Here is a 16139-nt window from a genome sequence, read left to right as displayed (position 1 = left end):
GTAAATATTGTGTACATCTCTTTGAATACGACAATTATCTGATCAGAGCATATTATTGTATGTACTGTACGTATACTTTGGTCTTCGTTTCAAGTCTCGTACTGTGATTTTCCTTTTCGTTCTTTCTTTTTTTTTAGGAGGTCCTTCCAAGGCAGCTGAATTAGAAATCGTATATCCAGAGGGAGTACAGTACAGACTATACAGTACAATATTGCAATCTGCACACACGTGTCAGAATAACCTATACACCCCATTGAAACATAAATACAAATGCAGGATTCGGTTCTGTGTGGGTCTTCAGATCATGTACGCTGTACGGAGTATACTATATTCCATACTATTTATTATTCTGAGTATAGGATCCTCCGCACTCTGCACCATATACTGTACAGTACATGCATGCATACATACATACAGCAGGCGCGCTGACAAGTATGTACTCCATAATCTACTTGTACTCCATGTTCACTACAAGTAGACCAGACCCATCAAATTTGCAACGTCTCGCCCATCTATATGTACTTGTAATTAAGTACGGTCTACGCTATACATACATGTACCGTACTCTGTACAGAGTATTATACGTAGAGAAGAAAAAGCACCCCCTCCTCTGCAACTTCAGACTAGACCCATTCATTCATTTAAGGGGCGAACACGCGATGAGGGAATGGCATGGCAATCAGCATTAATCGCTAGATTGTCGTCAATCCCGGCGATCAAGTATCTATAGACTGCAGAGTGCGAAAAGAAAGGATCTGGAGATCTTTCTTTACCCCATCATGTGCAGTCCAGTAGTCACACTCAGCATGTCATGTCATGTCAGTCAGCAGAGTAGAGCAGAGCACTGACTGACTATTGAACAAACAAACGCCCTGCTTCAAACTCCAAGACAAGACAAGTAGCTATTCGAACCAGCATACGTGTACTGAGGACAGAATACTCCGTACTCCATACTCCAGATTCTGTACAGAGTATTACCCACCTGTGGAGAAATTCCCTGCGGGCCTAATGGACACTGGCGGCGGCCCAGCAGGTGGCACCGCACCGGCTTCTTACTAGCGTGCCAGGAACCAGGGCTTGATTTACGGAGTAGGGAGTATGACGTGAATAGAAAAAAATATAGAATAGAGTATAGGATCAATTGACAGCATAGAACCAGAGTACAATATAAAGTGGTTAAAATGGTTACTTAGTGGTTATCCACTCCTCTTATATATAGGTAACTATAACGAATATAAATAGTAAGGATTCCAGACAATGGCAACAATATTATCATCATCATCACCCTGATTCCAGATTCCTGGCCATTGACGGCATGGGATTGGATAGGATAGGATTGGATTAGATTCTACTAAGCAATCCTGCTGCTGCTGCTGCTGCTTGATAATGATAATGAATTCATCAAATGAATTAATACGTTCCATTTGAAGATGTAGGTCCAGCCGTTCAATTAAAGACAAACTTTACGCGTACAACTAGTTATGGCAGTCATAAGAAAAGAAACTTCTTCCAACGCCTAACTTCGCCTTGCCTCGCTCAAGAAAAAAAAAGACATACATAAACATCCACGCAATGCTAGCAACGTTCGACACCATCATCAATGCGAATGCAATTGCAATTGCAATTGCTGAATCAGAATAGTGATAATGCATGCAGGAAAGAAATCAGTCAGTAACATTCCCCAGTCCGTCTTCTTTTTTTTCCCTCCAGTACGTGAAGCGAAATGCTCATTGATGCATACAGTCAGTCAATCAATCAGCCCACTCGTATATAATATAAACCCAAACTCCACCGTGAAACTCCATCGTCGACTGCATCGTATAGCATCGTACGGCATCGACTCGTCAGAAGAAAACTACCACCTCCCCCCTGTCGTTCCTCTTCAGCCGAAGAGTCCGCCACAACTCCTTCTCCTCCTCGTACCGACGTTCCTTGTCGGACCGGCTCCGGCCTCGGCCTCGTCGGTCGTCGTCGCAATCGTCCGAGTCTGCCACTGACGGGTAGGCCCGGTGGAATCGCTTCAGCGCCTTGTGGACCGAGCAGCCCCGTCGACTCTCTGGCCCCTTAGTCACCAGCGACAGGAAGTGGCTCGCCTTCTCCCGCTGGATCTCCTCATCCGTCATCTTGCTGTGTCGGTAGATGACGAGCTTGCGGTTGTCGTCTCCCCCCGGCGAGCCCTCCGAGTCGCGAGGTTGATATTCTATAGCCTTCAGCCGTCGCGACGGTCGGCCCTGCTCATGGTGGCCGTCCCCGCTGCTGATCTTCCGCTTCGACTTGCGCGATTCCGACGTGCCGTTGCTGACATGCCGCACGCGAGGCGCCTTCTTGGACTTCCGAATATGCACCACTGCACCTCCGTGCTGCCCGTCTGCCTCCGACGAGCTGCGCCGCGTCCGGACGAGCGCCTTGGATGTCGCCTCCGTAGTGCTGCCGTTGCTGCCAGACAACGCCGACCCCCCAAGCATCGAAATAATGCGGCCCGCACGACCCTTGATCGAGATCCCCAGTCCATTGTCGCCGTTGCTTGCCTTCTCTCCCCGGCGCGTGCGTTTGAGCGGCGATTGCGGGTCCTGGTACCGGCGGGGATCTTGCTCGTCATCGGTATAGTCTTCGTACTCGGGGGACATCGACCTCCGGTCGTCGCGAAGCATCCGATCCAAGCCTCCGGTCAGGCCGGAGTGGTTCAGAGTCGGCGTACCCGCGTTGTTCGCCACGCTGGACGGGGCATCCACCATGGGCGTGTCCTCCTCGTACCGCGCGTTGGCAGCAGCAACGTCGAGATCCTCCACACGGCCGCGCTTCCGTTTCTTCTCGCTGGTTGTCGCACTCATCCCGTTCTTCTCACCCGGGTCCGGCGAGCTGCGTCCCTCATCCTTCTTGCGACGGCTCCGATCCTTGGACTTCTTTGGCGCCGGGGTCATGAAATCCATGGACACATTGGAGGCCTGGTTTGGATATACAGACGGCTTGATGGGTTCTGCGCCATAAGAGAAACCATTCTCCTCGTACGCGATGTCGTATTCCTTCTCTTCGTCGTCCACGTCGGTGTCGACTCGGGCCAGAGCCCTGCTCGGCTCGAAGACGGACGGCGCGTTGGCGACCATTTTCATCTGCTCCTTGGGTGCACCCAGCGACACTCGAGACGCGTTGGGGGTTTCGTCCGTGACGAGATAGTCGAATACGTTGACTTTATTAGTAGTGGTGTTATTGTCGTTGTTGCTGTTGCTGCTGCTGTTGTTATTCTCGTTTCCGGGGGCAGGCACTGTTGTTTGCGGAGGTGCAGCCGTCGCCGCAGGCGGAGGACTCGGTGCCGGCGGAGGTGGTTGCTTCGATTTGGGATCGTCTGCATCAGGTGCGTCTTCCACGTATGGGTGGCGAGGCTTGTTGTTCTTGGAGTTTTGGTCGTCGTTCTTCGCTTTGGCGGCGTTGGAGTTGTTCGCCGCTTTCTTCTGCTGCTTCGACTGTTTCTCCTTATATAGGGCGCCCATATACTTCTGCTCCTCCGTCATGCACGACTGCGCCAAAGAAGGATCGTTAGCCTCATCCAATGGAATCTGGCTGGGACGACAGCAAAAACTCCAACAAGGCATCACGCCAGGTACGGCAGCTCTTGACCTCTCGCAGCGCCAATCGGGTCACAATCGGGCGCAATGGGCATCAAGGTGCAGCCAGACTAGTCAGATAAACTCATGCGATTTGCGCAGGCACAGAATCGAGCGACTGCCGCAGCCTGTCGCACCCTTGAAAATTTTTCCACCCCGCAAACACAGGGCCGAATCAGTAGCCCGGCAGCCCTGTAGCGAGAATAGTCCTTGAGACCACCGTCCATTGCGCGTAGCAGAACCAAAAAAAAACGACTAGAGAAGGAACAGCTGTCGTACCGTATGTGCTCTGTAATCGGTGCCCTGGAAGTGGACCATGCAATCAATGCAGGTGAATGAGGCGCCGCGACATCGACCGCGATGAGGATCCAGCTTCTTCTTGGTGAGGACATCGCCGCACGCCTATGCAAAGAAGATGTCATAGTCAGCGACTAAACGCGTTGATGCCTTTTTTTTTCATTTGCAGTGGGCGTCCTTGACGCCAGCGAATGACCAGCGCAAGGCACAAAAAGACCCATCCAACTCACCTCGCATTGGAACGACACCATGGTCGCCCCGTTGTACTGAGTTTGGTACTACGCCTCGATCTTCTCGACACCGGTTCTCAGGCGCCAGCGCAGGTCGACGGTTGGGCCGTCAGGCGACGAGTCAGCGACAGCGGAGACGCGAGTCGATCCGAGTCGAATAGCAACGAGAAATCGATTGGAAAAGTCGTGTTAGTGAGGCTGCAGAAGCACAGTTTTCGGGTGTGGATTCGTCGTCTTTCGTGCCCAATCCAGGGAGAGAAAAACAGTGATGCCGGTTCGACGAGGCGGTGAAAAAACACGAATAACAATTACGGCCCGTCGGACAAGCAGACTCAGAAAGTTACCCAAGAAGAGAGGTGGGGAGCAATCTTTAAAACTTGCTGTCTTCTCTGACACACGCACCCCTTTATTTTTGCCGACTAGCGGTCGTCTTCAGGCAGTGTTGATGCCGTGTTTATTCTTTTTCCGGCGCGTAAAATCATTCGACTCGATCGGACGAGAACTGCGAGATGATTGGCAGCGCGAGGGGCCTGCCGCTAGTCCTGTTTCAGGCGCCGCTATTCCCTGCTGGGCGAAGGAAGCAAACCAGTCAAACGCGGGGAACAGAGGGACAATAAAAATATCAGAAGCAGATGAGATCGAGTGATCGCAGAGACAAAACTACTCTCCTTTCCACGGGAATCCAGTATACAGCACTTGCGCTGAGAGAGGCGCGGGCGCGACCTGCCGTGTTTACTTTTGTAGCCCCCTGGGGCCAGGAGACCGTGTCTGAGCCTTGTGTACGCGACAGCTGAGACTGCCATCCACCAACCAGGGTGGCTCGCAAATCACGAACGACTCCCTCGACGCCTGGAGTCAGGAGACAGATACCTGCGGCAATCGCCCAACCACCGCGTGCAGTCTCACCACCCCTCCCTCCGTTATTGGCCCCTAACGAGAGGAGAGGCGTTGGTGCGGCGGGCTGGCGATCAGACTTAGTGGTGGTGGGATATAATAATAACGCCCTGCAGCTGTGCCCCTTGGGCAGTGTCTGCGATCGGGAGGATCGCAATATCTCCCCTCTATCCAGGGATAGGGCTTACGTATATCCTCCGTTCGATGTCACATTCCTGGACATGCCGATACGACAGCATACTTGCTCGTAGCTACTCAAAGAGCCTACTTCGTAGATAGAAGACGGCGACAAGCGGGTGATATCCCGGGTCTTGGCAGCGTCAAGTGACCGTAGCACGTGAAAAGGCAACCAACAGATGGTGGTGTGCACATCCTGTCATTGATACCCAAATTCCGATCCTCGATCCCTCTACAGAGCTGTCATATCCAGTCGAGGAGCCAGGGATAGCCTTAAAATAGACCACCGACTAGCGCGCCACTCCCATCGTCGGGAAGCCGCTTCGCCCGTCAAGCGCCCCGATGCAGACTATCGCGAGTCATGGGACCAATGACCCTCCCGCGAATGCAGGCAATTCCTCATCCAGCACAGAGCACGCCTCCATGATCTCATCCCGACTAGCACCAGATCCTACCTGCGGATGGTAATTCGAGCTATTATGGAAGAGGGTGTAGGGCTCAATTTTTGGATGTGTGCTCGGTAGGAGGATCCGAGAAAGAAAACAAGGAGGGCGCATCCAGTCCCGCCTGAGATAGTCTGCCAGCCAGCGGGAATGTGGTAAGGGTGGTATCTGTCACAAGAATCAAGACGCGCACAGTAGACCGTAATTCAAATTATCTTGTTTTCTATCCACCCCGTGTCGGCCTAAGCCGGTAGTCAGTATCCATGCCGGACGACAGATGGCGCAGGCAAGGGCCCGACTCACGGTTCCTTCGTAATCTCCACGGCAAGGGGCGCTTCCTCCACTCCTGTATCAGCTTGTTTCCTTCCTCCGACACCGCCCGTCTTGTCAACCTGGTCGCCGGACTTGGACGAAGACGTGGAGTCGTCCTCGTCGTCCGCGCACCCGCAGTCGTAATAGTCGCCCAGCTTATTGCAGTCAAATATGGGTTTGTTCAGCATCTGATTCACCTCATTGTGAATGAAGCACGCCCATCCAGCCGCCGCATTCCGTGACGAGACTTGGGGCGGGTATTTCTTCAGATGTGCCTGAAAGTGAGCTGCGCATTCGCCGCTGGGAAACGGAATTAGCCTCCAAATCCGCCCGGATGGTGTGAAGCCGCCGCCTACCATGGGTACAATCGCGCAAAGAGATAGACGAAGGAGCGGAGTGCCTCCTGCTCCTCCTCCGTTGGTTCTTCGGGGTATCGCGCCATCATTGTATGAAAGAACTTCCACGTGGCCCGACCCAGCTCCGCTCTGTGAGGTAATCGCGCCCGTCAGCATGCTTCAATTGCACGGGCATGACAGCAGCGCTGTAGACGACCGCAATTGGACTTACTTGGCAGTTTCATTTCCCAATTTCGGCATCACCACGTTGCCCTTCAAAATGTCATCATCGATCTCGAGGTTGGGCAAGGATTTGTCCAGATGCCCGGGCGCGCGGCTCGCCGGACTGGGCGGGCCTTGGGGACGAAGAAAAATAATGTCGACGAGGAAGAAAACGACAACGACGCTGATGAGAAAGACACGTGCCGTCGGACGAGCTGCCATCCTGCTGGCGTAGGCTGCGTGGTGAGAAGTAGATAGACGGGAGGTTTGGCAAAAGGGGCGGGAGGAGACAAGTGGCAGGACGGGATAGTGACACAGAATTGGGAACGATCAAACAAAGAAAAACATTTGCAAAAAGAGCGACAAAGTAACAGTCCAATTAAAAGAAGAGGTGAAACGAGTGTTGTACATTAACAGCCAGGAATAATCCTGAAGGAGCTTCATCCTCCGTAGTTCTGCAACACGTGGCTGCGGCTTAGTCAGGCCCTCACGTGTCTTCAGCTCTCCTGATGTCTTCTCGTCCACCACGGCCATTTTCAGGGAGGTAATGCTTGTAGAGTTATTCTCCGGTGGAGTTTTTTTTTTACTATCCTGTTTACACTGCAGACTTGGATTTAGTGGAATATGAGTGTTCAGCTGTGTCTGCAGAATTTGGAACTATATATATTCCTTTCTACCCCACTAGTTCCGCTCCGTATCGGACTTGGCTTTATCATTACACTGCAGGCCAAGATTTGTTTATCTGATCGAAGTCTTGTATACTGATTCGCTTTACTGTTGAAGTAGCAGATCTTTACTTGCAACTTCGTGTCTGCAGACCAGCTTCAACCATGTGCTTTCTTCCTGCAGCAGATCGAATGAATTCCCGAAAGCTCTCGCAGACCAAGATACACTGTCAGCCCGACAGCAACTGCCGGATCAAGATGGTCAACCATTTTCTGGGGTAACATTTAGCCTAAAACGCCATCGTCGAAGCTGTTTGTGGGGAAACAAGCCGCTGTCGTACTCCGGGGTATTTGCCGGATTTACCCCAACAACATGGCTGCATGACGTATCCCCTGTTGTCTATCATTAGTTTGGTATAGGGGAGCATGCAATTCTTCCGCAGAAAGGAGAGGAGGCCTGGGCTGGGCCATATCAATTTCCACCCTGATGTTGGTGCCGATGCCCCGGCCGGCTATTTAAAGGGACCTGCGCTCGCAATTTGCAAATGGCTACCCCTGGGGATGTGGATTTTTCACCCGGAAAGAAGAGAGAGTCAGTCTTCATTGTGTGCAGATGATCCTCTCCAGTCTCCTTGTGGGGTGCGTCTCCCTATGGGGAGCAGCACATGCCCTTGGACAACAGCCTGTCGTCGCCTTCACCTCCAGTCCAGGATATCTGAAGCTTGCAGGCCCAGGAACTCCCCCTGGAACGGTTGTTCTCGATTCAGCCGACTGGCCGGCAGTCTTGAGAGCAGCCGGTGACCTTGCCGTGGACTTTGGGCGTGTTACTGGAACGAACCTGACCAAAACGGTGATCAATGGCACCACAACGTCGTCTGGGCTAGCAGCAGTATCAAACAAGGGCCCCGTGATTATCGCCGGCACCATTGGCAACTCCAGTCTCATCAATGCTTTGGCGCAGTCCGGCAAGATCGACGTCTCCGCGACAGAGGGCAGATGGGAGGCCTTCCAGACCGAAATCGTGGACAATCCTTTCCCGGGGATATCGCGGGCGTTGGTCGTCAGTGGCAGCGACAGGCGTGGCACTGTCTACGGGCTGTACGACATCTCAGAGCAGATCGGGGTCTCGCCGTGGTACTGGTTCGCCGACGTGCCGCCCGCTCAGCACGAGGAGATATACGCTTTGGACACGAAGAAAATCCAGGGCTCGCCGTCGGTCAAATACCGCGGATTGTTCATCAACGACGAGGCACCTGCCTTGACAAACTGGATCAATGTGAACTACCCACCCTGCAAGTATGGGCCTGGGTTCAACGCCGACTTCTACGCACACGTGTTCGAACTCCTCCTGAGGCTGAGAGCCAACTACCTGTGGCCGGCAGAATGGAGCAACATCTTCGCTCTGGACGATCCGCGCAATTTCCCCACAGCAGACCTGTACGGGATTGTGATTGGAACCAGCCACACAGAGCCCCTGATGCGATGGACTCTGGAGCAGAGCTTGCTTCTCCAGGGCCCGTGGAATTGGCTTACGAACGAGAAAAACATCTACCAGTTCCTGAAAGAAGGCGTCGAGAGGTCCAAGAATTACGAGGTCATATATACTATGGGCATGAGAGGTCTCGGCGACACGGCATCGCCCACGATCAACGCCACAACTCTGGCGCAAATCGTCGCCGCGGAGGAGCAGATCCTCTCCGAGGTTTTCAACACGACGAACATCTCTTGGATCCCGCAGATGTGGTGTCTCTACAAGGAAGTGGGCGGCTACTACGAAGACGGGCTCCGTGTGGCGGACGATATCACGCTCCTCTGGGCAGACGACAACTGGGGGAACATCGAGAGACTGCCGATTGGCAATGAGACTGCACGGTCTGGCGGTGCTGGCGTCTATTATCACTTTGACTACGTCGGGGACCCCCAAGACTACAAGTGGATCAACACTATTTCATTGCAGAAAACCTGGGAGCAGATGCATCTCGCATACGAGCGGCAGGCAAGGAATATTTGGATCGTGAATGTTGGCGACTTGAAAGCATTGGTTAGCAAGCCTCTTCCGTGGGAATATCCGTCATATATTGACAAGATGACTAGGAAATCCCGACTAACCACTTCTTCGACTTGGCCTACGATACACCCAGCTGGTCCGATCCGGACAGCACCAGCCGGTGGCTCAAGCTCTGGGCCACTCGTGAATTCGGGGCAGCGGGGGCCGACAAAGTCGCAGACATCGTAAACCGCTACGGCCAGTACGCAGCTAGACGCAAATTCGAGATGATCACCCCGAGCACGTTCAGCATCATCAACTACAACGAGGCTAACAACGTGGTGAGTCAATGGGAGAGTCTGGTCAACGATGCCCGTGATGTGTACCGCGGACTCAGCGAAGCTGCCCGGCCGGCGTTCTTCGAGCTGGTATTGCAACCTTGCATGGCTGGCCACATCATCACTCAGATCCATGTTACGGCCGCCAAGAATAATCTCTATGCGTCCCAGAGACGGACAAGCGCGAAGGCAATGGCAGACAAGGCGTTGAAACTGTTCAAAGAGGACCACGACTTGACGGTTTCCTATCACAAGATTCTTGATGGAAAATGGAACCATATCATGGACCAGACGCATCTGGGTTACCTTTACTGGTGAGTATTTTTTTTTACTAATAACCTTGACCGAGGTTTTGCTGAAACGGATTCGTATAGGCAGCAGCCGATGAGAAACACACTCCCCCCTCTCCAATACACTCAGCTGTTAGAGGACAGTTTGGCGGGTCCAATGGGTGTTTCTGTCGAGGGCAGCAATGCCTCTGTCCCTGGCGACGATCAATACCACGCTTTGTCGAGTACCACCCTGACCCTGCCACCCATAGATCCCTACGGACCGTCGACGCGCTGGATCGAGATCTACTCTCGCTCAACTGAAAGCTTCGAGTTCCAAATCTCCCCCAACGTCTCCTGGGTCACCGCGACACCGTCCTCCGGCACCGTCCATGTTAGTGGAAACGGAACGACCACCGACGTCCGCGTGCAGCTGTCCGTCGACTGGGACAAGGCTCCTATCGGCTCGAGCCTCGTCTCGATCAACGTCAGCATCCCAACCGGCCACTTCCCGACGGGGGACTACGGGAACTCGGCCATGCCGGTTGTCCAGCTCCCCGTGAACAAGACGGTCGTGCCAGCGTCCTTCCACGGCTTCGTCGAGTCGGACGGCGTCGTCAGCATCGAGGCGCCGCACGCAACGCGCAACACCTCGACGGCGAACGTCTCCTACGCCGTGATCCCGGGGTACGGACGCACACTGTCGGGCGTCACCTTGCTGCCGGTGAACGCGCCGTCACAGAAAGCGCCTTCCTCCCCGCGTCTCGAGTACGACATGTACCTCTTCAGCCCTGCGGCCAACGGCAGCACCGTCAACATAACGCTGTACCTGGGACCGTCACTCAACGTCAACCCTGACCGACCGCTGCGATACGCGCTGGCCTTCGACGACGACGACAATCCCCAGGTAGTGCAGTACGTCCCGAGCACGGTGCTGGGCACCTACCCACCGGACTGGCCCTCGGCCGTGTCCAACAACGTGTGGGCGTCGACGACGTCGTATACAATCAAGGGCTTTAACGGAAACAGCACTAGTGCAACAGGAACGGGATCCGCGCACACGCTCAAGCTGTGGGCTCTTGAGCCTGGCGTGGTGTTTGAGAAGATTGTCATTGATCTGGGCGGGCAGAGGGATAGTTATCTCGGTCCGCCGGAGAGTCGGATTGTGTAGTTTAAATTATGTCCATGTATGCTGCATAATATATGCATTTGTTCTGAATGAAAAGAAAGAAATAAAAGAAAAAGTGTCAATGGAGACACAAAATGAAGTCGTACAATCGATCTATCCATCTACCTATCTACTTATTTATTTTTGACTGACGAGACGATCTCGACTACCAAGTACTGTACATGTATGTTCAAACAGTACAGTACATATGAAACTTGACTATTTACCCCAAAAGGTAACTTTGTCTTTTTCATTACTACCTAGTAGCTGTTCAGCACTGAAAAGGGTTCAATTCGATTAAAGCAACAAACTATCTGTCTATCTATATCTACATCTGTACGTCAGACCGTCTAATGCGACCAACGGGACGAGAGACACTCCTCCGCCAGTGGATCATTTTATAGCCAACCAAGAATTTCTTTTCTAGCAGTACATGTCTGCAAGGAAGATACTTCTGAGTAAGTTGGTATAGTACCTCCCTAGTTACCTAAATGTAGGTGAATTTAGGGTTCCGGCGGAGCCAAGCAAAGGCGGCGCCAACCGGAGACGACAAACTGCGGGCGCGGAGAAGCTAATTGATGCTAGCCTGGCCTTGGTGATCCTCCTCTTTTTACTATCCTCTTCACCACCCAACCTCACCATGTCATCCCTCCGATCGCCGACACTCCACTCCCTCCTGAGGTGCCCGGGCAGCTCGCGGGTTCTCCGCGTGCAGCAGCAGAGACGATGGGCCCAAGTGCACGACGTGCGTTTCCTCGCCACGCATCGCGATCCCGCGCACATCCTAGAGAAGTACAAGGACAAGCTGCGCAAGAAGGCAGAGGCGTAAGCATGACTCCTTCTTCAATTGATTGGCCGCTGACATAGACTGACGTTTTTTGTTTGTTTTTGTCCAGGGAAGGCCATGATTCAATCGAGTCGTTGAAGGAAGCGTACAAGGACAAAATCGAGGAGTACCGTCGCAAGGCCTCGGCCGTTGCGCCTGATGAGCTGAAGTCTTCTGCGAGCAATAATACAAACGCAGAATCGAAAACTCCCTTCTCTCCTCCTCCGCCGCCGTCTCCCTCATCTACATCTACATCTGCGTCGTCTTCGTCGTCATCTGCATCCTCACCCTCCGTAGCCGCAGCCGCAAAAGCCGTCTCGGGACAAACACCGGGCATTAAGCCCCTCAGCTCCTTTCTAGACATTGAAAAGATCCTCACCCTCCCGCCCAAGGAGATCGAGGCGCTCTGGCGTCTGCGCCACGCGGGCAACCCGCTCTCCATCTGCGCGACCATCCCGCTCGACACGTACCAGCGCATGGCGGAGGCGGCGCGGGCGAACCCGCAGTTTATTCTTCCGCTGCCTCGACAGGCAAAAACCCCTGCAGCAGAGGATGGAAATAAAGAAGGAAAGGAGCAACAGGCTGCTACCCCGGAGGGAGGCGCGGACATCCACTTCCTACAATGGAGCTTCCACCCGCCGGCATCACCGCTGCCAACAACAACCCCAGGAACACAAACAGCAAACACCCACACCTCAACAATCCTCTTCACGCATCTAGCATCCTACAAACTTCACGGCTCATACGCACAGCCCCACACAACAGTGACGCACTACCTCGACCTAGCAGACGAAAAAGGGCTGGTGCTGATGCACGGCCAGGTGATGCCCGACCGGGGCGTGTCAGTGACAGAGGCAAGCTGGCTGGTGAGTTGCGTGCAGCGGTTCTACGACTTTGGCGGGCAGGGAAGTGGCCGCAAGGGAGAGTTGCTGCGTATGTTTACCCGGGGTGATGTCGAGGGGTTTAGGGTGGAGGAGTTGATGGAGGAGACGGAGAAGATATAACCTCTCTTCTCTCTCTGTATTTGTTTGTTTGTTTGTTTTTGTGGTCTTTGATGATGATTGTTATACATGCTGTGTACATTACGTGTACTGTACTGTACTATACTATAGAGAAGTTACGATCTACGATCTCTCTGGATGAGATATATGGATTGATCGATCAGATCAACGTTGGTTTCTTTCCTATGATACTCAGAGAGTTAATAAAATAAAATAAAATAACTGCATAGTAAAATCATTCTAGTGATTCACTGCGATTGCTCAAGACAAGGCGTATCAAGACGTAACTTAGCATGGAATTGAAATGAATGGTGCAATGTACGGTGCTTTTATTATTTATTTTTATTATTTATTATTTATTTTTATTATTTATTATTTATTTTTATTATTTATTATTTATTTTTATTATTTATTATTTATTTTTATTATTTATTATTTATTTTTATTTTTATTATTTATTTTTATTTTATTTTTATTTTATTTTATTTTTTTTAAATTTCTGCCTACATGTATTTATTTACGAGAGTATTTATGAGATAGATTCCATGTGGGATTCATTACTCCGTATATTTGCTATTATCAATCAATCAATCATCCGTTAACGTGGTCAATGTGTGTACTTACTACATACAAATAAAGTACATACAAGTAGCAAAAACGAAGAAAAAAGGACATTAAAAAATAAAAAAAAAACAGACGGAAAGACGACAACTGCAACTAGGTGAAACTCACTCATGACAGGAAACGAAATGGTAGGGAAATGATTTCGAAAAAAAAAAGAAGAAAAAACATGTTTCCACTGGAATAAAAACACCCTGGTCCAGTCCAGTCCAGGATCAATATCTGCATATCTGCATATGACAGGAAATCCCATTCCAGCTATTCCACTTTCGGGCGGAAAATTCCCAATCCCAATACAATCGTCCGTATTCTTAGGTAGTATCTTAGGTAGTATTTCTTCGGCGCCAGGGGGTATCTTTGATTTTGATGAACTGGTGTGGTAGGAGGGAGAACGGATAGATAGCAAAGACAAGGCGAAGGGGGGAAAAACCGTCGAGAGGGTATGGGAATGAGAAAATACAGTGATCTGCAAAATGTGAAGAAATACAGAAACAGGGCAAGGCCTAGTCGATACAATGCTCCATGACAAAGGAGTGGATGTGCTCGAAATAGCCCGGCTCAGCGACGCTGTCGTTGTGTCCCCCGTTCGGGAGCTCGCGCCACACCTTTTGCGGAGATTTACATAGAGCGTACAGTTCGCTCATGTGAGACGGACTAGAAGACGAGTTAGAGGAGCGTCAAACAACTCTGACACAAGTGCAATTTCGGTAGTATACTTACGGCACAATCTCGTCTTTCAACCCACTGAGAAACAGTATCGGAACTTCGGTAATCTTGGGTAGAATATCTTCGCTGGGCCAGTATTGGTGACACAGGCGTGCCAGAAAGCGGGCAGGGGGAAAGACACTAAAGACGTCAGCTGCGCTCAGTTACCTCTCTCTCCGGACACATACGCTGGGATCATTTTCCGAATGCACAGAAAGGTGTTCTCCAGGATGAGACCCGCTATATCTCCCTGCTCCTGGTTGTTTGCCACCAAGTTGATGGCTACCGCCCCGCCGAGACTCTGTCCATACACCAGAATCTTGGTTCTCTTCGTCTCGGGCCGTTGGCGGATATAATCGAGGGCCGTCTGGGCGTCGATCTTCAGGCCTGTTTCATTGGGTACTCCCGTCGACAAGCCATACCCGCGGTATTCGAGCATCAGAACGTTGCAACCCACCGTCTCGACCAGCACTTTGGCGATGGGGATCCGATGCCCAATGTTCCCCGCGTTGCCGTGGAACATCAAGATCGTCAGGTCGCGAGCCAGGCGTTTGTTCGACGGACGGATGAAGAGAGCATTCAGCGACTCGCCGTCCGGGGTAGGAATCATAAGATCTTCGAAGTCGGTGATTCCGAATTGGGTAGGCTTGGGGATGTTGGTGCGCGCGTCCGCCGGCACATTGCGCGGGTATATGAGTTCACTGCCACATATCAGTCCCGTCCAGTCAAATTAAGTCCGATTAGTCTGATGATCCATGTCATACTTTTGCTTGAAATACAACAAGCCGCTGGCAACCACAGCCAAGCCGGACGAGGCTAGCACCGGCAGTCGCAGATATTGGACGGCGCTTTCTGCCATTGCGGCGATATTCCATGATGGTGAGGGCGACGGAGATTCAGACATGGTGGAAGTTCGAGCGCCAACGAGCTAGGGAAGACTGCTGAGCCGAACTTCTTTGTTCTGGTGGTTTTGCTATCAATGCTGTCGCATTGCGGGGTGTTCGCCCCGATACCGAGAACGGAACGGCGTGAGCAGCTAACCGGAATGATCGGGTTGTTTTCCAAGATCGCGCTCAGGAATGAAACGAGAGACGAGGCGAGATGACTGCAGTTGCTCTGCAGCGTAACAAGGACAGCGCGAGATGCCTCAGCCCGTGGGCAATGGCCGATCTATTCGATAGAGAATGGAGATGACAGATCTCCTGGCCGTCTCCATGTCGTTGCTTGTCGATGGGCGCGAGGTCTGTCCAATCAGAAGGCCCGCATGCCCACCGCCTTGAGCTGAGCTGCTCGCCGCCTACGCGTTGCTGGCTGCCTCGCTTCGTCACAGCTTCCAACTGCTATCCCCACGACTGTTGTCCTCTCCTCTGCTTCAGTTCCCCCCTTTCTTGCTATCTGCCAAATAAAGAACGTTACGGTTAAGATTTTACGATAATCGACTTCTTGATTCTGTTACTGTCGGGAGCAAAGATGATCGGCCACGGGACCACGGGCATGCTGGGAGAGGGTGAAGTGCACTGCAATTCGAGGAAGCGAATGTGCGACGCTAATACTCCGGATAGATGGCATCCATATTGATATGAATCACTTGAAGAATGGGGAAGTCAAGTACGTGTCCCTCACCCCAGGCGTCGACTGGGATAGCGAGATTACTAACCGTTACCGTCGCAGTCTCGGAACCTCCATGTGAGCAGTGGTCCTTCAACTACTCTTTGTGTATATTGCCAGTCATTCATATTGACAGTACGACAGCATGGCTATAAATTTCAAAGACGGTGTTATTCTGGGAGCGGACAGTCGGACAACAACTGGTGCCTACATTGCGAACCGAGTGACGGACAAACTGACGCAGGTCCACGACACGATCTGGTGCTGCCGATCTGGCTCTGCGGCCGATACTCAAGCTGTCGCCGACATTGTGGCATACCATCTGGGCATGTATGGTATCGTGAACGATGAGCCACCCACTACGCAGACTGCTGCGGCTCTTTTCCAAGAGCTATGTTATGAAAACAAGGACTTACTGAGGTTTGTTTCGCCCCCCCCC

The 16139-nt window shown here is 52.0% G+C and overlaps 6 protein-coding genes across 6 annotated transcripts; 3 read left to right on the top strand and 3 right to left on the bottom strand.

Moving 5' to 3' along the window:
• Positions 1–1844: 1844 nt before the first annotated feature.
• Positions 1845–4150, bottom strand: T310_7185 (uncharacterized protein; the record flags this gene model as incomplete). The annotated part of the gene is made up of 3 exons (XM_013470014.1): positions 1845–3554; positions 3882–4004; positions 4130–4150. The coding sequence occupies 3 exons, from the start codon at positions 4148–4150 to the stop codon at positions 1845–1847; spliced, it is 1854 nt and encodes a 617-aa protein (XP_013325468.1).
• A 601-nt stretch (positions 4151–4751) lies between these two features.
• On the bottom strand, positions 4752–6734 carry T310_7184 (FAD dependent sulfhydryl oxidase; the record flags this gene model as incomplete). Its single annotated transcript, XM_013470013.1, has 5 exons — positions 4752–5139; positions 5656–5811; positions 5947–6255; positions 6312–6440; positions 6523–6734. 5 exons carry the CDS (start codon positions 6732–6734, stop codon positions 4752–4754), a joined length of 1194 nt encoding a protein of 397 aa, XP_013325467.1.
• Positions 6735–7790: 1056 nt separating this feature from the next.
• Positions 7791–10942, top strand: T310_7183 (uncharacterized protein; the record flags this gene model as incomplete). The annotated part of the gene is made up of 3 exons (XM_013470012.1): positions 7791–9218; positions 9272–9816; positions 9877–10942. The coding sequence occupies 3 exons, from the start codon at positions 7791–7793 to the stop codon at positions 10940–10942; spliced, it is 3039 nt and encodes a 1012-aa protein (XP_013325466.1).
• Positions 10943–11372: 430 nt separating this feature from the next.
• Positions 11373–12769, top strand: T310_7182 (F1F0 ATP synthase assembly protein Atp11; the record flags this gene model as incomplete). The annotated part of the gene is made up of 3 exons (XM_013470011.1): positions 11373–11397; positions 11437–11764; positions 11836–12769. 3 exons carry the CDS (start codon positions 11373–11375, stop codon positions 12767–12769), a joined length of 1287 nt encoding a protein of 428 aa, XP_013325465.1.
• Positions 12770–13890: 1121 nt separating this feature from the next.
• T310_7181 (BEM46 family protein) lies at positions 13891–14996 on the bottom strand (the record flags this gene model as incomplete). Its single annotated transcript, XM_013470010.1, has 4 exons — positions 13891–14041; positions 14108–14233; positions 14281–14793; positions 14857–14996. The coding sequence occupies 4 exons, from the start codon at positions 14994–14996 to the stop codon at positions 13891–13893; spliced, it is 930 nt and encodes a 309-aa protein (XP_013325464.1).
• Positions 14997–15845: 849 nt separating this feature from the next.
• Positions 15846–16118, top strand: T310_7180 (Proteasome subunit beta type; the record flags this gene model as incomplete). Its single annotated transcript, XM_013470009.1, has 1 exon — positions 15846–16118. A coding segment is annotated over one exon (273 nt), but the record flags the coding sequence as incomplete, so codon positions are not given.
• Positions 16119–16139: the final 21 nt, after the last annotated feature.

Source organism: Rasamsonia emersonii, assembly GCF_000968595.1.
Source record: "Rasamsonia emersonii CBS 393.64 chromosome Unknown ctg1118621760513, whole genome shotgun sequence".
Taxonomy (NCBI): domain Eukaryota; kingdom Fungi; phylum Ascomycota; class Eurotiomycetes; order Eurotiales; family Trichocomaceae; genus Rasamsonia; species Rasamsonia emersonii.
Note: the sequence above shows the minus strand (reverse complement) of the source record. Positions and strands in the feature narration are given on the sequence as shown.